The sequence below is a fragment of the Helianthus annuus genome, chromosome 4, assembly GCF_002127325.2.
Source record: "Helianthus annuus cultivar XRQ/B chromosome 4, HanXRQr2.0-SUNRISE, whole genome shotgun sequence".
NCBI classification, from domain to species: Eukaryota; Viridiplantae; Streptophyta; class Magnoliopsida; order Asterales; family Asteraceae; genus Helianthus; species Helianthus annuus.
In genome coordinates, this window is record NC_035436.2 from 180983443 (window position 1) to 181000024 (window position 16582).

At 35.3% G+C, this 16582-nt stretch overlaps 2 protein-coding genes across 2 annotated transcripts; one reads left to right on the top strand and one right to left on the bottom strand.

The window, feature by feature from the left end:
• Positions 1 to 8574: 8574 nt before the first annotated feature.
• LOC110935109 (uncharacterized protein C594.04c) lies at positions 8575 to 10608 on the top strand. Its single transcript, XM_022177676.2, has 3 exons — positions 8575 to 8790; positions 9536 to 9799; positions 9979 to 10608. Exons 1-3 carry the CDS (start codon positions 8575 to 8577, stop codon positions 10459 to 10461), a joined length of 963 nt encoding a protein of 320 aa, XP_022033368.1. The 3' UTR covers positions 10462 to 10608.
• A 2436-nt stretch (positions 10609 to 13044) lies between these two features.
• LOC110937381 (tyrosine decarboxylase 1) lies at positions 13045 to 15262 on the bottom strand. Its single transcript, XM_022179792.2, has 2 exons — positions 14856 to 15262; positions 13045 to 14119 (listed from the first exon to the last, which is right to left on the bottom strand). The coding sequence occupies exons 1-2, from the start codon at positions 15260 to 15262 to the stop codon at positions 13045 to 13047; spliced, it is 1482 nt and encodes a 493-aa protein (XP_022035484.1).
• Positions 15263 to 16582: the final 1320 nt, after the last annotated feature.

Consider the following 16582-nt stretch of genomic DNA (forward strand, 5'->3'; position numbering starts at 1 on the left):
TTTTATACAATAAATATTTTACCCCTTTTATTTACAACTTTTATTTAACATTATAAATAATAATGGTTCTTTTACAAAATCATAATACTAAAATATTTTGTAAATGTAATAACTTCACCGTGGTATTTTGTAATTTGTATTACATAGTAAATATAAGTTATTTTACATAGTATAGTAAAAATACTAAAATAATATCTATTTGAAAGTAGTAACCATTTACATATAGTAAAAATGTGAAACAAATAAAATATATTACATTTGCTTTACAAATATACTATAATGGTTAGTCATGCCAAAACAACTTGTAACTCTAAACAATGATACACTAACTTTATCGTCTTCTGTTGTATTTTTGCCAATTTCACTCATCTCAGCACATTGATTTTTCATACTTCAATATTTGACAAATCATTTTTCATGCTTTCATTTCATTCGAACCTATCAATTCTAAGTCTTCCTCAGTTGCCAATCAAAGTAAGCTTTCTTTTGACAAAGAATTTTATTGATTCTAAAAATCCTTCACATTCATTTTAAAATATCTATTGACCATATATCTTTTGGCTTGAACATAGTCACTTTGGAAATTATACCATTTCATCTCATTCGGTTGTCATCGATTTCTTGAACGAATTCATTTGAACCATTGAATCCTACTTATGGTACAAATCGTATTCACAAAATTTGATATTTTAATTCTGTGTCATCTACCTTAATATTATCTTTATTGACTAAAATATGACATAAGTATAAAAGAAATATCGTAACCCAAATCTCGAGGACGAGATTTAAAACAAGGTGGGAAGGATGTAACATTCCCATTTTTATCATATAAGAATTATAGGTTTGGTTAAATTTATTAACCACTAGTAACTAGTTATTTTTAGTATAATTATTCAACCCAAATAATTTAAACACTATTTTATATAGTTGGTTGAAATATTATATTAATTAATTGGCCTGAATGGTGATCTTTCTAAATAAAACTTAAGTATATAAAAACTTATTATTAGACGGGTAGATTACAGGTAAGTCAAATGTTAGAAATATGAAGTACCTAGACGGGCCTAGAAACCGTTTAATAACTAAATTATAAAAATACATTACATTTGAACCTGCTCCGTTTTTTAATGAAACTTGGTTCAAAAAGTAGATAAAATTATTCTAGTTCTAATGGCATGTTCATTATTTTATAAAACGTCATATTCTAGAAATTATAAGCGCCAAATAAGTGAACCAGTTGAATTAATTATAATATATAAATTAATGAAATAATAATAATAATAATAAATCAAAACTTACGTATATAATAAACCTAAATCATTTAATTATTCAAAGTTACATGTAGTTAGAAATTAATTAAATATATAGAAACAAACTTCTTTATGAAGGAAAAGAAGATGTATATGAAAATATGATGGTGGACTACACATCTGACACGTAGAAACTAAAATGAAAGCTGGCATAAATAGGATGCAATACATGTATTCTTTTGTAGTATAAATAGGATTTCACCATTTCAATATTTTCCCTGACATCCATCGCACTCTTTCCCATATCTCTCTAAATTCTAGCTTTTTATTATTTATTTTTATTCCACTAATAATAATAAAGCCCTGCTTCGTTTTAAGTGTTTTAACTCCCGGTCATCGCTACCCTTTCCGATTGATCTGAGCCTCATAATTTATGTCAGGACTCTGCCCGACTAAGTTGTTGGGATTCTATCTCGGGACTTCGGGACAAGGTTGAATTAGGGGTAACACGAATGCCTTATATATTTTTAATAGCTTAGGAATTATACCCAAAATTTATACCAAGAGATTTTCTAGTTGAACCCTAAAGTTACACAGTGGGTCCATTCTCTTTTCTTACCGTTTTATTCTCTTTTTGTGATTTACCCAAAACTATTATTTATTATTCTATTTTGTAAACAACTCTCATCAAAAGTCATGCCTATTATTTTATTTACCCAATAGGAAACCCTAGTTGAGACACCCAAGTAATCCTGCACTACTCCTAAAATTTTCAGAACAATCAGAATCAGGATCAGCGCCCCTAAAACTCAGAGGGGGTATTCCCTACTCGATGATTATCCATATGATTTGCTGTCCAAATTAAAATTATGATTTGTATCGACTCAGCAAGCCTACCCATGAATGTGGCAACCCTATGACGAAACGTGGGCCGTCGCGTCACGCGGCGCCCCCTAGGGGACCCCTCGCGTCACGCGAGGAGGTCAAACTTCAGCTATAAATAGAGAGGGGGTCGAGCAGTTTAGGAGTGTCAATCAAAATTCTCAAAAAACGAAATTAGACTACTCTAATTCGTAAAATACACCCACAATCCTGAAACGCTGCTACGATACAGGGTATTAACTCGATCGCTGCTACGATTCAATATCCGATCGACTGAAACTATCCGACAGGATGTTTAAGTGTTATCCTTTGTCATTAGTTGTGATTCCGACAGGATGTTTTAGTACCACCCGAACTCGGGGAATACTTTGTCATTCGTTGTGAATCCGATGGATGTTTAAGTGATTGCACTTTGTCATTCGTTGTGAGGGTTTTAATCTCGTGAGTTATCGTAAATGCTGTATTAGTTACTTACCTAGTTCATGTGCACTAGGTTACAAAGCTAATCAATAGACTAAGCTCTGCCTGTATAAATCTGCAATATATCAAGGCTTATCTGTAGACTTTGCCTGTGTGAATCTGCATGCTTATAATGTGAGTCATTATCTTTTTATCAACTGTTTTACAATACTCCAAATTATTTTCAGAGTTATAATTACAGTGATTAAGTTTATGTAATCACCAAATTACAGCCGGTATGTGGGGTAGTGTGCACAGTACTATTGTTTTTATCACTTTAGGTGGGCGAACCTAATTAGTGATACCCGTCACCATTGGGGCAGCCAATGGGGGATATGAACACAGTCACCGAAGCGAGTCGAGTGACAAATACTGTGGGGAGTTGGTTTGATATCAGAAACATTGTAATCTCTCTTAATACTGTAAATTATAACAAATGTGTCGCTTTCAGTAAAATGAATGATTCACTCAGTATTTCCCTGCTGACAAAACCTTTTTAAAACGCGTTTCAGGTAATTACAGTAGATTGGAGTAAGAATTGGATTCGGCACTGAAGGACTTCAAGAAGTGGCTTATTTTATTAAGGGAAAATGTTATAGAAATGTAATCAAGTTTGACATTTGTTCTGATTAAGTCACTCAAACTTTTTTTGTCTTTTTAAAGTAACCAAACTCTAATTTAGTGTTATAATAGTGTGTAATTACCAGGTCATTAGGTTACCATTTTTTTTTTCTTATTTTTTAGTTCCTTTTAATGCTTATATGGGTATTAGAGTAGGTGGAATTTATAAAATCAAAGCATATTTTAAACCCTAAAACCTTCGAACCTTCAACATTTCAATATTCCATCATCGATCAAATTGTGAATTGTATTTATATACAATATATCTGTTGTTTAAAAACTGCAAATGGCACAAAATCATTCTTTATTTCTAGCATTTTTTATTTGTATTGGAAAATCGAGATCGCCATAGCCGTGGTACCGTTCATTCATCTCTGATTGTTATTATTAATTAGCATACAATTACATTTTAGTGTTTTCGATTGTTAAATTTTATCCACTAAAATATATAAATTTATGATTTATAACAATTAAAATATATATTTTTCGAACTTAAGTGGTTATTTTATAAATTAGAATAAAAGTGTGATTTTTTTTTTCTAAAAAGTTCATGTCATTATTTGTATTTTCTATATCATACTAAAGTTAAAAAAAAAACATAACGGAACCTCACACATCATCATTGATAACCTGGTAACCTGATAATTACATAGTAGTAGAACAGAAAACGAAACTATAGTGACTTTAGAGAGACAAAAAAAGTTACAGTGACTTAGTTGGAACAGTTTGCAAACTTGGTTACATTTCTATAAACTTACCCCTATTATTAATTAAATCAACTTAAGAAATATTGTTTTTGGGTTATCCCGTAATAAAAACTACCTTTGTAAAACATGGAATTTATTCCATCTATTTAATAAATAAAAATCCGGTGTTTCTAAACTCTGATATTTTTCCTAACTCACGGTCCTGATGAAATTTCCGCTGCAATGTTTTTTTAAAAAAATAATCACCGGTACCACGTGGCTGTTCACGGCTCCTGATTCCGTCCAGGGTGGGTCGGGGGTCGTGACATTAGTGACAATTTCTTTAATTTTTTGTTAAAGGCTTTTAGAGGTGGATAAAAGGGGGATTAGGGCACACTTCATCCACTTCTTGTTTTTTTGATTTCTTTGTAATCACTTTCAATTCTGAGTTGTAATAGTTGCTAATCGTTGGTTCAATAAAGATTGTGCAAATATTTGATTCGAATTCGTATTTTCTGGTGTTTATTTTACAACATATACTAACATGTCAAATTCTCTAGTGTAGTGTAAAATTTGATTGGGCTGTACGGAACATCTTTTGGGCATGGTGTCGGCGCTACGCGCCATAGGTACACTGTTATGATATGTATATAAATTATGTGTATAACTAGTGCGTTACTTAAAATGATAAAATAATATTAATTATTTTCAAACTTTGTATTTAGTAGAATTGGTTTTTCTATTCAAAAGGGGGTGGCGGCGCAACTTGTTGCCCGACTACCTGCCATTGCTTTGTAATTGCCCTTTTTCGTGTAGAATGATATTGTCTTTTTATGAATAAAAAAAAAAAAAATTAGGAAGGTAAAAAAAAAATTATTTTCTACATTTTTTTTCGGGTCGGAGCAATCCAAAAACATGAATCAACTCTTGATCCCTGTCTGCGGCTCGGTGACCGTCTCTCAAATTGGCTAAACACGAGTAGGTTGGAGCCCCGTAAGAGTTGGGGAAAGAACAATATAGAGGACGATAAAACCGGAATATGAGGACTTAGCTAATTGTAACAATATGTTAGACCCTAATCTAGGCTTAAATATCAACTGTGTAATTCAATTATTTTAATGGATGAAATGAGTTAGCAACTTGAATCCACGGACGTGTTACAAGAAACAAATAACATGGTAAATACATAAAATAAATTAAAGTTTGAAAATTTGAACTATAATATATATTCGATCTCAATTTTTTTCTTTTAGGTTATAAGTTACAGGGGTTAGATCATGCATGTCTATCCAAACCTAACACAAACTTGTCATGTTAACCTATTGTTGACCCGAAACAGTGGCGGATCCAGCCAGTTTTTTCACTGGGTTCCTTTTTCCAAATCATACAAGGTTTACACTACAAAAAAACGTTTTTTTCCAAATCGACTGAGTTCCCGGGAACCCGGTGAACCAGCCTGAATCCGCCCCTCCATTTAACCTAGTTAGTCCTACACTCGTTTATTTCATGTTTGGTTCATGTTTTCGGTTATTTGTATCAACAGGGAAACTTTCCATCAGGATGGGTACAAGTATACAACTTCTTTTCAAAAGGTTAAATATATCGATAGCATATATCAAAAAAAGCAAAACCACCTATTATTGATCTATAGAATACTAGTTTGAAATAATAATACATGATTAGACTTTAACTTATGTAACTCTCTTTACAATCAACTTCTCCAAATAGAGGAAAAGAGAAAAGGCAAAAAAGAACTAGAAGTGTGTGCGTTGATTCTGGGCTCTTTAGGCTTAGTTGTTGAAGTGGGGGACCAATATAAAGCGTGTTATCTCAATCAACAAAATCAAACTTTATATATTTATTAAAACTATATTAATTAGCTTGTGAATTAATCTTGATTGTATACAAATCTTCTTTTATGTATACAGTTAATTATGAATGGGTGTACGAGTCGTGTTGAGCTTGAATTCGACTAGACTCCAACCTGTCTTGTCTCACGCTATGTGTAAAACTTGATTTTTATTAATCCGGATTTAAGGGTGAAGGGGGTGCTCACCTAATAGGTGAGTCCCCTCTCTTACGCCAAACCAATCCCCGTGTGCCACGTCAACTCCCCTCTTAAACTCCCCTAACACCCCAATTTGATGGCGCCACTCCCCTCTTAACTCCCCTTATTTTTTTATTCAAACAAAAAAAAAGAAAAAAAAAAAAAGAAAAAGTTTGATTGGTTGAAAGTGGGCTGGCCCACCATCTTTCCTCTCTCTCTCCATCGGCGAGAGCCCACCGCCTTGTCTACCTCTCTCTTGTTCACCGCTCCAATGGCGCCGCCCCCCTAATCGGTGAAACCCCTCCCCGAACCCCTCCCCGAATTACGCCCCGCCCACCCTAATTAATTTATGTTGTAGCACAACTCAATTTGAGCTTTTAACAAACTGATTTTGAGTTCATTACAAATGATTCGAGTCGTTTACACCCTATTTTAGATAAACAAGTTGGATGAGAACAGGGGCGTAACTTACTTGGGGTGGAAGGGGGCGCCCGCCCCCCGAACTTTTCGATGCGTAGTGTTATGAACAGTAACTTCGTATGGAATTTTTTAGTTATATACGTTTTCGCCCCCTGGTTTCGGGAAAAAACGGGGGGTCAAGCTTCGCCAATGGATGAGAAGTAGTAACAAAATTAAAAAGTTATATATATTCCTTAATAGTTTTCTTTGTTAAATTAATGACATAAATATAATTTAACAACATAAATAAGAAGAGGAGGTATCACAATTGGCGAGCCTTTCTTGGTTCAAGGTAGTCTGATTCTTGAAACAAAGATAATTGAATATTTTATAGGTTTGAACCTAATGTTTAGAGTTGAATAAGCAAATATATATTTAGAAATTAATCTCTGGCACGTATAATGTACATGTGAGGGAGATAAGCGGTGTGATGATTAGCCTCATATTTATATCCTTTAATTATCATTAAGCATGATAACTCCTTTCTGCGCGCCAGGTTTAAACATCTAATTTCATTTAACTTTTATATAAATGATTAAAGGGTTAGCAATTGGGTACCTGTTAAGACACGATTAGACCTGTTTGACTGAAAAATACACCCTTTGACTTTTTTAATTTTTAAAATAATTAAAATTACAATGTTAGGATCTATCATTTATTCATCTTTGTACATAAAACATAAAACTGTTTTATAAACATGAGGTAGAAAGTAGTTAAACGAGTCGTAATCATGTTTGAAACTTATGTTGTATGCGCCGTCAGAAACCTGTTAAGACACGATTTGCCAGCAATGAATTTTATACAGATTAGTTATTTTTTTTTATATTTATTAATATTTTGAAAATAAGTTTTTATCGACCGACTCATGTGTATGATTAACTATATATAAAGAAAAAAAAATGTAGAATTCGCACTCAAACACCCAATAAAAGTCTAAAACAATCCTGATTGTTATGCGTAGTGTTGTAGTAATCGCTAGTCGCTAGTTGGACGGTGAGGTGGAGACTAGCAATTAATTGGGATGACGATTAATCGGCACCTAGTCAGGATTTTTACAACCATGGTTATGACTTATGCGTAAACTCATTTTATTGAAAAATTTCTATTTATCCTTCATGTATATAAACTTATCCATGTTTGGTAGTATATGCTTAGTATACACCTATTAAATTTCATAATATCATATTTACTAGAGGTGTTCCTCTATGTTAAGCCAATACAATTAGGGGCTGTTTGGTAGCCTCTTAATAATCATTCAGATGTTACCTTTTAATGGTTTAAAACCTCTGAATGAATAAGAGGTAACCTCAAGTCTGAATGGTTAAGAGGTAACCTCTGAATGGTAAATCATCACATATCACATTCTTCTACCTTCTCATTGGTAAAATTCTTAATGATTCCATTAAGAGGTACCCTCTTAATGACCATTCAGAGGCTACCAAACAGCCCCTTACTCAATTATGTAACTTTAATTAGATTAAGTTTCGAAAATGTGGATCCGAACTGTCTAGAAGTACAGTACCTCAAGATCTATAAACCAAACAAACCAAATACAATTTGATAAAATTAGTTTACACAAGTAGAGGCTTTTGTTTCATCATCAGTTTAATATTAGAAATGAATATATATAGAATTATAGTATATAAATTCAGGTCGTAAACCAAACCAACAACAAAAATTCAAAAATCCAAACAACATAGGCTAATCCAAATTGTCCGTATTTTTTACGCATTTTTCATAATAAATAAAGTTAAATCAGTTCTTATATTAATTTTATTTCGGTAAATAAATAAATGAAAAATGTTATAAAACAATATACACTTTTAACATTATAATTGATTTTATTCTATATTACTGTGGGAAATGTATAAAACATAAAATATGTTTAGTGTGTATTGTTAAATTTGAAGGAGTAGATATAAAACTTCATAATTTTAGAAGGAAATAACGAAATTATTTACCTATGTTCATCCAACACTTGTAATAATCTTTTAAAATGTTATGAAAAATATACCATTTAAAAAGCCATAAGCCTTAGAAAAAGAATGTCCAACCGTGGGTAACTTGTGATGAACACCACATGCAAAGAGAAGCTAGTGGCTGTATATATAACACTAAACACTCTTCATTAGGCATATCATGCTTTTGATCTTAATTTAGTGAATCAAACATGGCTTTGAAGAATGTTTTGATTGCATTCATAGCTCCACTCCCTTCAATCATCTTCTACATTTACTTCCTAAATAACCACCAAAATGATCACCATATTCTTTCCCCTCTCTGGAACTGGTGCTATCACCATCCTCTCATCTTAGCTAACACCCTCTTCTTCCTCAACATCGATGTCGGTTTCTGGCTCATTAGCCTCCTACAATCCAGCAACTGGGTATAGTTTCTGATCTACGTTCACTAATAAACAAATGAGTATCATTGACGGCCAATTCCGCCGGGAAAGTGGTTACCGACAAGAATCCGTCGGCAATGAGTTCCCACCAAAACCGACGAAATCTAGGATGTTGGTGGTCTTTTTTTCAAAATTTCACGGAGTCTCTCAAACATACCGATTTGTTAGTTAGTAGTGGTTACCAAAGGCATTTGGCCTAGTGGTTACCATGGCCGGCCCATGAGAGGGGCAAGGTGGGCAACCGCCCAGGACCCCTCTCACACGGGGCCAAATAATTTATTATATGTAAATACATGGTTAAAACTAAAAGTTAAAACCAAATATATTTTTAGACTCATTAACGTACTTATTCTATTTAGTTTAGGCCTATATAGAGAAATAAACTTAATTCTTATCTAGCCCAACTAAATCAAATACTGTTTTAAATTTAAACCCATTTAAAAAAAACACAAAGCTCTTGTATTTTAAGGGCTCGTTTTCTCTACTTGCCAGCCCTCGAAATTCTAAAAGATTTTCAGGGACAGGCCTGGGTGCCCTTTCACGTGGTCGAGGGTTCAAGTTTCACGGTATACACTTGTGTGGAATTAGGAGTTGATTAGAATAGTGTGAAAAAAAGTAGTGTTTTTTAGTTTATTCAATCAGACATTTCAGCTGACAGTTTATAGTTGATGTTATTTAGTTTGTGTTTTTTAACCAGAGGATCTGCTGGTTTTATATATATATGCAGATGATAGATTTATATTGGACAGTGATTCCGGTGATGTTGGTGCATTACTTTTGGAGTCACCCTGGTGCAGAATATAACTTGTGGCGGTCGATGGTGGTGGTGGTTTTGACATGGGTTTGGGCTATTAGATTGACTCATAACTACTTTCGTCGGGAGAAATGGCAATGGGGCGCAAGAGAAGATTGGAGGTTCACAGATATGGCTCGACAGCACGGCCAAAACTGGTGGTGGGTTTCGTTCTTTGGTGTTTACCTCATTCAACAGGTAAACATATTGATTATCTTTGCGAACCCGCATGTTGTCATGGTTCTCACTACTAGAAAACTGGTTATTGTGATCAAAATTTACGATCCAAAACAACGATTGCAAAATTAATGAGCGAAATCATAACCGATCCTTTCTCTTTGGAAAATTTGATAAATGATTTCCGTTTTCCCAAACAGGTATTTCTATTTGGAGTATGTCTACCCTTGTATATAGTTCACTCGATCAACAAGCCACTAAACATATGGGACATAACTGCATTAGTTGTTTGCATTTGTGGCATCATCTACGCCTATTTCGCCGACACTCAACTTCACACATTTGTGAGCATGAATGAAAAACTGAAAAAGGAAGGAGAGGCCATCGTGCCCAATCTCGATGAAGGCTTGTGGTATTATTCTAGACACCCAAACTATTTTGGCGAACAACTATGGTGGTGGGGACTTTCCATGTTTGGTTGGAACCTAGGTGGCGCTTGGGTCTTTGTTGGTGCGCTCATAAACACCTTGTGTCTAGCTTATGTGACTACACTTGTGGAGAAAAGAATGCTTAAAGAAGAGTATAGAGTTGAAGCCTATAAGATGTACCAACAAACAACATCTATTTGGATACCTTGGTTTAAATCACCCCTAAAACAATTGCCAAAGGAAAAGGATAACTAAATTTTACAATCAAGTGAGATACACGCCATCTTGACATATATTTCATATAATTTGTACTTCTATTCTACCTCGTTGAGTATGTTCAGTGGCGGATCTAGGATTCCGACCAAGCAGGAACGTTTTATAAATAAGCGGTAACGAAATCAAAAAAACGTCAAATTTTTCCAAAATTTACACTAAAAACGTCAAAAATTTTCCGACCAAGCGGTAGCGGAGGCTACCCCTTGTATAATGGTAGATCCGCCCCTGAGTATGTTCGTTCATTTATGTTGATATAACATGTTAAATTGTTTTTATTAATTATGCAAAAGATGCAAAGCAATTATTTTAAAAAATATATACAAACGCGTTTGTTTCCCAAAAAGGTATTATCAAGAGTGACGTACAAGGTGATCTATTCTTGTTTTACAAGTTCATTTTAACTTGTATGCGTTACTTCACAGCATTATATATTCTATAGTTAAAGGAGGATTCAAGCATATATTATGATTAGGGGTGCAAACGAGCCGAGCTACTCGCGAGCTACTCAAGCTCGGCTCGAAAAAAAGCTCGAACGAGCCGAGCTTAAACGAGCTCGAGCTCGAGCCCGAGCTTAAAAACAAGCTCGTTTACTAAACGAGCCTGAGCCCGAGCTTCGCTTATCGAGCTCGAGCGGGCTCGCGAGCCTAAACGAGCTTTCTGTTTATATATTTTTTATTAATATATTAAACATATATTTATATAATAATAATTACCATTTATATAAATGTAAAAAAATAACTAAATTATATGCATAATAATAATTATATTTAATATAAATCAATTAATAAATACGAAATGAGTCGAGCCCGAGCCGAGCTCGAGCTTGAAAAATTACCTTCGAGCCGAGCTCGAGCTCGAGTTTTCATATGTTAAACGAGCTCGAGCTCGAGCCTGGTCGAGCTCGGGCTCGGGTCGTTTGCATCCCTAAAATCCGTACAAATGAATTATCTATGAATTGAATTGGGTTTTACCCTTTTTTTCCCTTAAGTATCATTATTCTTCTTCTTTTTCTCTTTATCGTTCTTATAGCTTGATTACCAGTTTGTCACGTAACATAGGTTCGAAGTTTGGGGCTCAATTGTTAGCAAAACACATGAATTTAGAAAACGACTATGATTTTAGGTTGTTAAGTTAAATTCTATGCTTCAAATCCGTATATACACACACATATACATATATATATTAGAGTAAACTGCAATTTGCGTCATTGTAGTGTTAGGGCGGGATCACTATGAGTCCCCACTTTAGAAATTTTGTTTCCAGAGTCCCTGATGTCATTTTTAAGTAACAACGTAAGTCCCTCCTGCTAACTTCAGTTAGATTTAACGTCAAATATGGGTTAAATGACCACTTTGTCCCAGGGTGTAACCAAGTAATCCCCAAATCCTTTATTAACGCCTCAAAATGCACATCCGCATCACGATCATCATCATTCACTTCCAATTTCACCACCATAGTCACCCACTCCTTCAAATTACTCTCACCCTTCAACTCAACAGCCTAAAGCTGATATGTGCCTATTTCCGTCAACCGTGCCCACGTACAAGAGTTGTGCTTATCTTTAGTATTAATTAGTTAGTTAATTATGAAGTCCAAATAGTTAGTGGAGTTAGTTACTTATGAAGCCTAAATAGTTAGTGGAGTTAGTGGTAGTATTAGTTATTTATTTGTAAGGCTATATAAAGCCATTTATGTTTCTAAGTTTATTATCAATGAAAAATATTAAAGAGTTATCTCAAGTCTTGTTTCTTCCTAATTTCTTTTGAGTTTGATCCACTCAACGGATTATCTATCAACCGATTGGTTCGTATCAAAAGCCTCCCTATTTGACAAAGTAAACCCCCATTGTTTAACGCCAAACGCTAGGAGGTGATGTGGTGGTACGGTGGTGCTAGTGCAGTGGGGGTGGTTGTGCATTGGAGATTGTGTGGTGGTGCAGTGGGGGGTGGTGGAGATGGTTTTTATGTATGTGTATGTGAGAAAGAAAGAGAAAGTCAACATGGTTTTGATGAGAGGGAGGGGGTTCATAAATAAAATCCTTGATATTGAAAAGAGAATTCTTCTCCCACCCCAACTCTGGCCGTTAGGCATTTAACAGAAAGTCGTAACGGTGTTAGAGGGAAGGGTTCATAATGTCACAAAATCTAAAGCAAAGGGACTTAAGAAGTAAAATTTCCAAAGTAAGGACTCACATTGATTCCTTAATAAAATCATAGGGACCAAATTACAGTTTACTCTATATATTAAATAATTCTTAATTTTATAGAAAGGCAAAATGATCAACTTACCATAATTTCATAAGGACCAAATAGTAATTTAAACATACCATTGTGAACATTTAATTATTTAAGCATAAGTTATTTCAGATTTATCCATACTGCTTTCAATGAAGAGTAGTACCGAATTGAAAAGGCTTTTATGCACCACCAATATCAATATTTCACTCTTCATTATGTGAAGAGTAGCAAGTAGAATTGCTTTATTTTAGATAACTTAATTAGTAAATAGATAGTATATTGTGCTTAATTAAGCTAGCGATCGAAGCGCTCCATATATCCATCCTTAAATACACTTAGGCGTTGGTGTACACAACATGGAAGTTGCTTGATCACAAATCAACTTCCAAGCCATTATCACATGCCTATCTTCAGTGAGAGTTGCCCCAACAACAAACCGAATAAAATAAACCCCTCCAACGATCGAATGCGTCATGTAAACACACCCTGTCGCGTTCACAGATTGCAACAGCTTTTGGTTGAACTCGTTTGCTTCGTGCTCAGTGTCATAGCACTGACCAATCACCTCAGGAGAAACTCGAAAACACACCATAGAAAAATATCTAGGCACTATAATCTCAAACCTTTTATCCGCGCTCACGAGCATTTGAAAATCCTTAGCCAGATTCACATGTTTCCTTATGACTTCTCTCAAACCATTCGCCCCATAGCTCCTTAGCACCATCCATAACTTTAAGGCTTGGAATCTTCGCGACAGCACGATCTGCCAGTCTTTGTAATCGACTACTTGTCCTGATTCAGTGGCTTGGTTTTTCAAATACTCCGAATTTGTTGAGAGAGATTTGGTAAGAGCCGATTTGTCCTTAACCCAAAGGCAACAACAAGATTGATTTGTAAGCATCCATTTATGTGCATTAAAACTGAAGGAGCTTGCACCCTCCACACCATTGAGGAAGTGACGAAACTCGGGGCAAATACAGGCGGTACCAGCATACGCGGCATCCACGTGGACCCACATATTGTATGCACTGGACACATCTGACAACGGTCCCACGGGGTCCACCATCGCCATTGACGTTGTCCCAACAGTAACACATAAATACACTGGAACCAACCCAGATTCAATATCTTTCTTAATCATCTCGTCCAGTAATCGCGGGGATAACTTAAAATTTGATGATCTCGACGTTGAAACTTGTCGGATATTCTTCGGGTTGATCCCAACAATTTTCGCAGACTTTTGGAAAGAAAAATGCGTTTGATCGGAGCAGTATACCGCAAGCTTTCGTGCATTTTCTCTTCCAATATGATCAAGTATACTTTCTCTTGCAGCATGTAACGTGCATATGAAGGCTTCACAAGTAGTTCCATGCAAAACACCTCCTCCACCGTTTGAGAATGAGAAAAACTTAATAAACTGTCATAAAAATCAATATAACTTCCGATGATAATTTACATTGAGATAGTTGGTAAACGGGCTACAAGCTGCGCCGCTACCCCTTTTTGAATAGCAAAACTAAGCCTTTTAAAAACTACGTCCATAGATCTCGGGGTCATAACATTACTATGCATGACCCTTTGAACTCAACTAAGTAGGTCCACAGCCTCTGGCGCCAGAAAACCAAAAGTATCAAAAGCAAATGGGATAAACACGTGCTGGTTGTCAAGGCATGCTTTCTCATGCTTGATCACCTTACCCGAAGCAGCCTTTAAAGCAGCCTGACCCACTGTGAAAGCACTACTCCCTAAGCCCACAAGCGGAGAAACCCCTGTTAGATCCACACATGCGTGTTTTCCTCCTACCCATCCAAAGACCAGAATGTCAGCTGGTCGAAGGGTAGATCTCCCTTCCAACGGGTCTGTTAAGAAATTAACGGGTGCCTCTTTCTTAGCAGAAATGCCAGCGCACCTGAATATGTCAAAAAGGACATCCCTAACCAAATCATGTCGGTATTTGAACCCCGGGAGCTCTTTACAATGAACGGCATGCTCACCAAAAGAATCCAAACACGCCTTATGACAAACCGGGCATACCTCATCAACTGGGAATAAAGGAATCATGAGGCGATACTTAAGAATAGTACGGTACTCCACCGGCGACATATGCTGGCCTAACCCATCTATAGGTATAGCAAGAAGAAACAGTTGGGAAGTTGTAGTAGTTTCAATAACCATTCCATAACAATCATCTCCAGCTCGGTTGCAGCCGGAGATGATTCCCAGTTGAATCCAACGACATTAAAGCCGTTGATAAGCATTTCACCGAGAAAGCTTGCTGTGCTTCCGCTAGACGCGAAATAGGCAAAGAAGTTTGGACTTTGCCAATGTGTTATACCTGGAATAATATCTCTTTGCACATCGTTGATTATGGTTTCAATTGACTCGGGGTGCAATGGGGCACAATCAGGCAAACTTTCTAGTAGAAAGCCTGGTTTGGCTTGGCTTTTGACAGGGTAGTTTTGGATATTTTGGTAATAATCAGCAAGGAAGTCTATGACCATATGGCCATTTCTTCTGAATTCTACAGGGTCTAAAGGATTCATGATGTTGTTTTGCAAGTGAGGTCTAGGTTTATAATTTATAGATGGGTAAACTATTAGTAGGGGTGGATCTATGTGGGGGCCACGGGTGCTTGGGATACTTTCTTAGCATCGTGCAAAAAAAAATCAAAATGTTTTATGTATTGGATACTCTTGATTTTTTTCATCTAGATCCGCCGCTAACTATTATACCATTTAATTTTACACATGTCGACGAGTTACATCACTGTAATTATTAATTGTTGTGAAAAGGAAGACAAGTTTAAATCACTAGTGAGATTAGAGTGAGTACTTCTACAGCTTAATAATCTAAAAGATATTGTTTGTTTAATCAATCATTATTATTATTATTATTACTATATATTACTATATATTAATAAACGAATTGAAATCAATAGTAATTTTAATATTATAATAATATTTAATTTTTTTAATACTTTTATTATTTTAATATTATAATAATAGTTATTTTCTTTATTTTTTACTTTAGTCCTTTTTTAATATCAGGGATTGGGATAAGTTTGGTGTCAACCGGTATCGAACCAGTACTGGTATCGAAAATACTGGTATGGTCTTGTTCGGTATCAGCACATGAAGGTAAAAACCGGCACTAATATAGAAAATGCCAAAAGTTGGTGCCGAATTGATATTGGGAATCTTTTGGTTCGGCTGCTACCCGGTACCATTTGCTCATCCCTGATCACGGTTACCATACGAACAACGGTATCGTACAACTTTTTTTTGTTGATTTTCTTCAACTTTTAATTTTTTCTTTTTTTAGTTTCAGGGGTAGGGATGAACTCAGTGCCAACCGGTACTGATACCGAAAATACCGGTTACGTTACCGGTATATGAAGGTAAAAAACGGTAGTGAACCGGTACCAGGAACACCAAAACTCGGTACCGAATTGGTACTTAAGATCTTTCGGTTCGGCAAATTTGGTACCGGTACCAAGGACGCCAAAAGTCGGTACCGAATTGGTACTTAACATCGTTACCATATAACTTTTTTGGTTGATTTTCTTTCGGTTATCTTTTAGTGTTTTTTTCTAAATTTTCTTTTTATTCTTGTCAGCAGTTCCGTTCGCAACACGCTAGTAGTTATTTCAAAACACATGTAAACACAAACTAAATAACAAAAGAAATTCGCCGCAACACGGGCGAACTTCTTTAAACCTAGTTACTTTTATCTTACAACATAGATGATTATATTATAAAACTAATAATACGGATTGAATAAAATAGTTAATAATGAAGATTTATGAATGAGTAAATTACAAAAATCGTCCTTTATGTATGTCACTTATTGCAAACTGTGTCCTT

Excerpts from the sequence above, each read along its gene's own strand:
- LOC110937381 (XM_022179792.2), bottom strand. The coding sequence starts at position 15,262 with ATGAATCCTTTAGACCCTGTAGAATTCAGAAGAAATGGCCATATGGTC. Across the intron at positions 14,120-14,855 it reads CAACTTCCCAACTGTTTCTT|ATTCTCAAACGGTGGAGGAG; the intron begins CTTGCTATACCT and ends TAAGTTTTTCTC.
- LOC110935109 (XM_022177676.2), top strand. The coding sequence starts at position 8,575 with ATGGCTTTGAAGAATGTTTTGATTGCATTCATAGCTCCACTCCCTTCA. Across the intron at positions 8,791-9,535 it reads TCCTACAATCCAGCAACTGG|ATGATAGATTTATATTGGAC; the intron begins GTATAGTTTCTG and ends ATATATATGCAG. Across the intron at positions 9,800-9,978 it reads GTGTTTACCTCATTCAACAG|GTATTTCTATTTGGAGTATG; the intron begins GTAAACATATTG and ends TTTCCCAAACAG.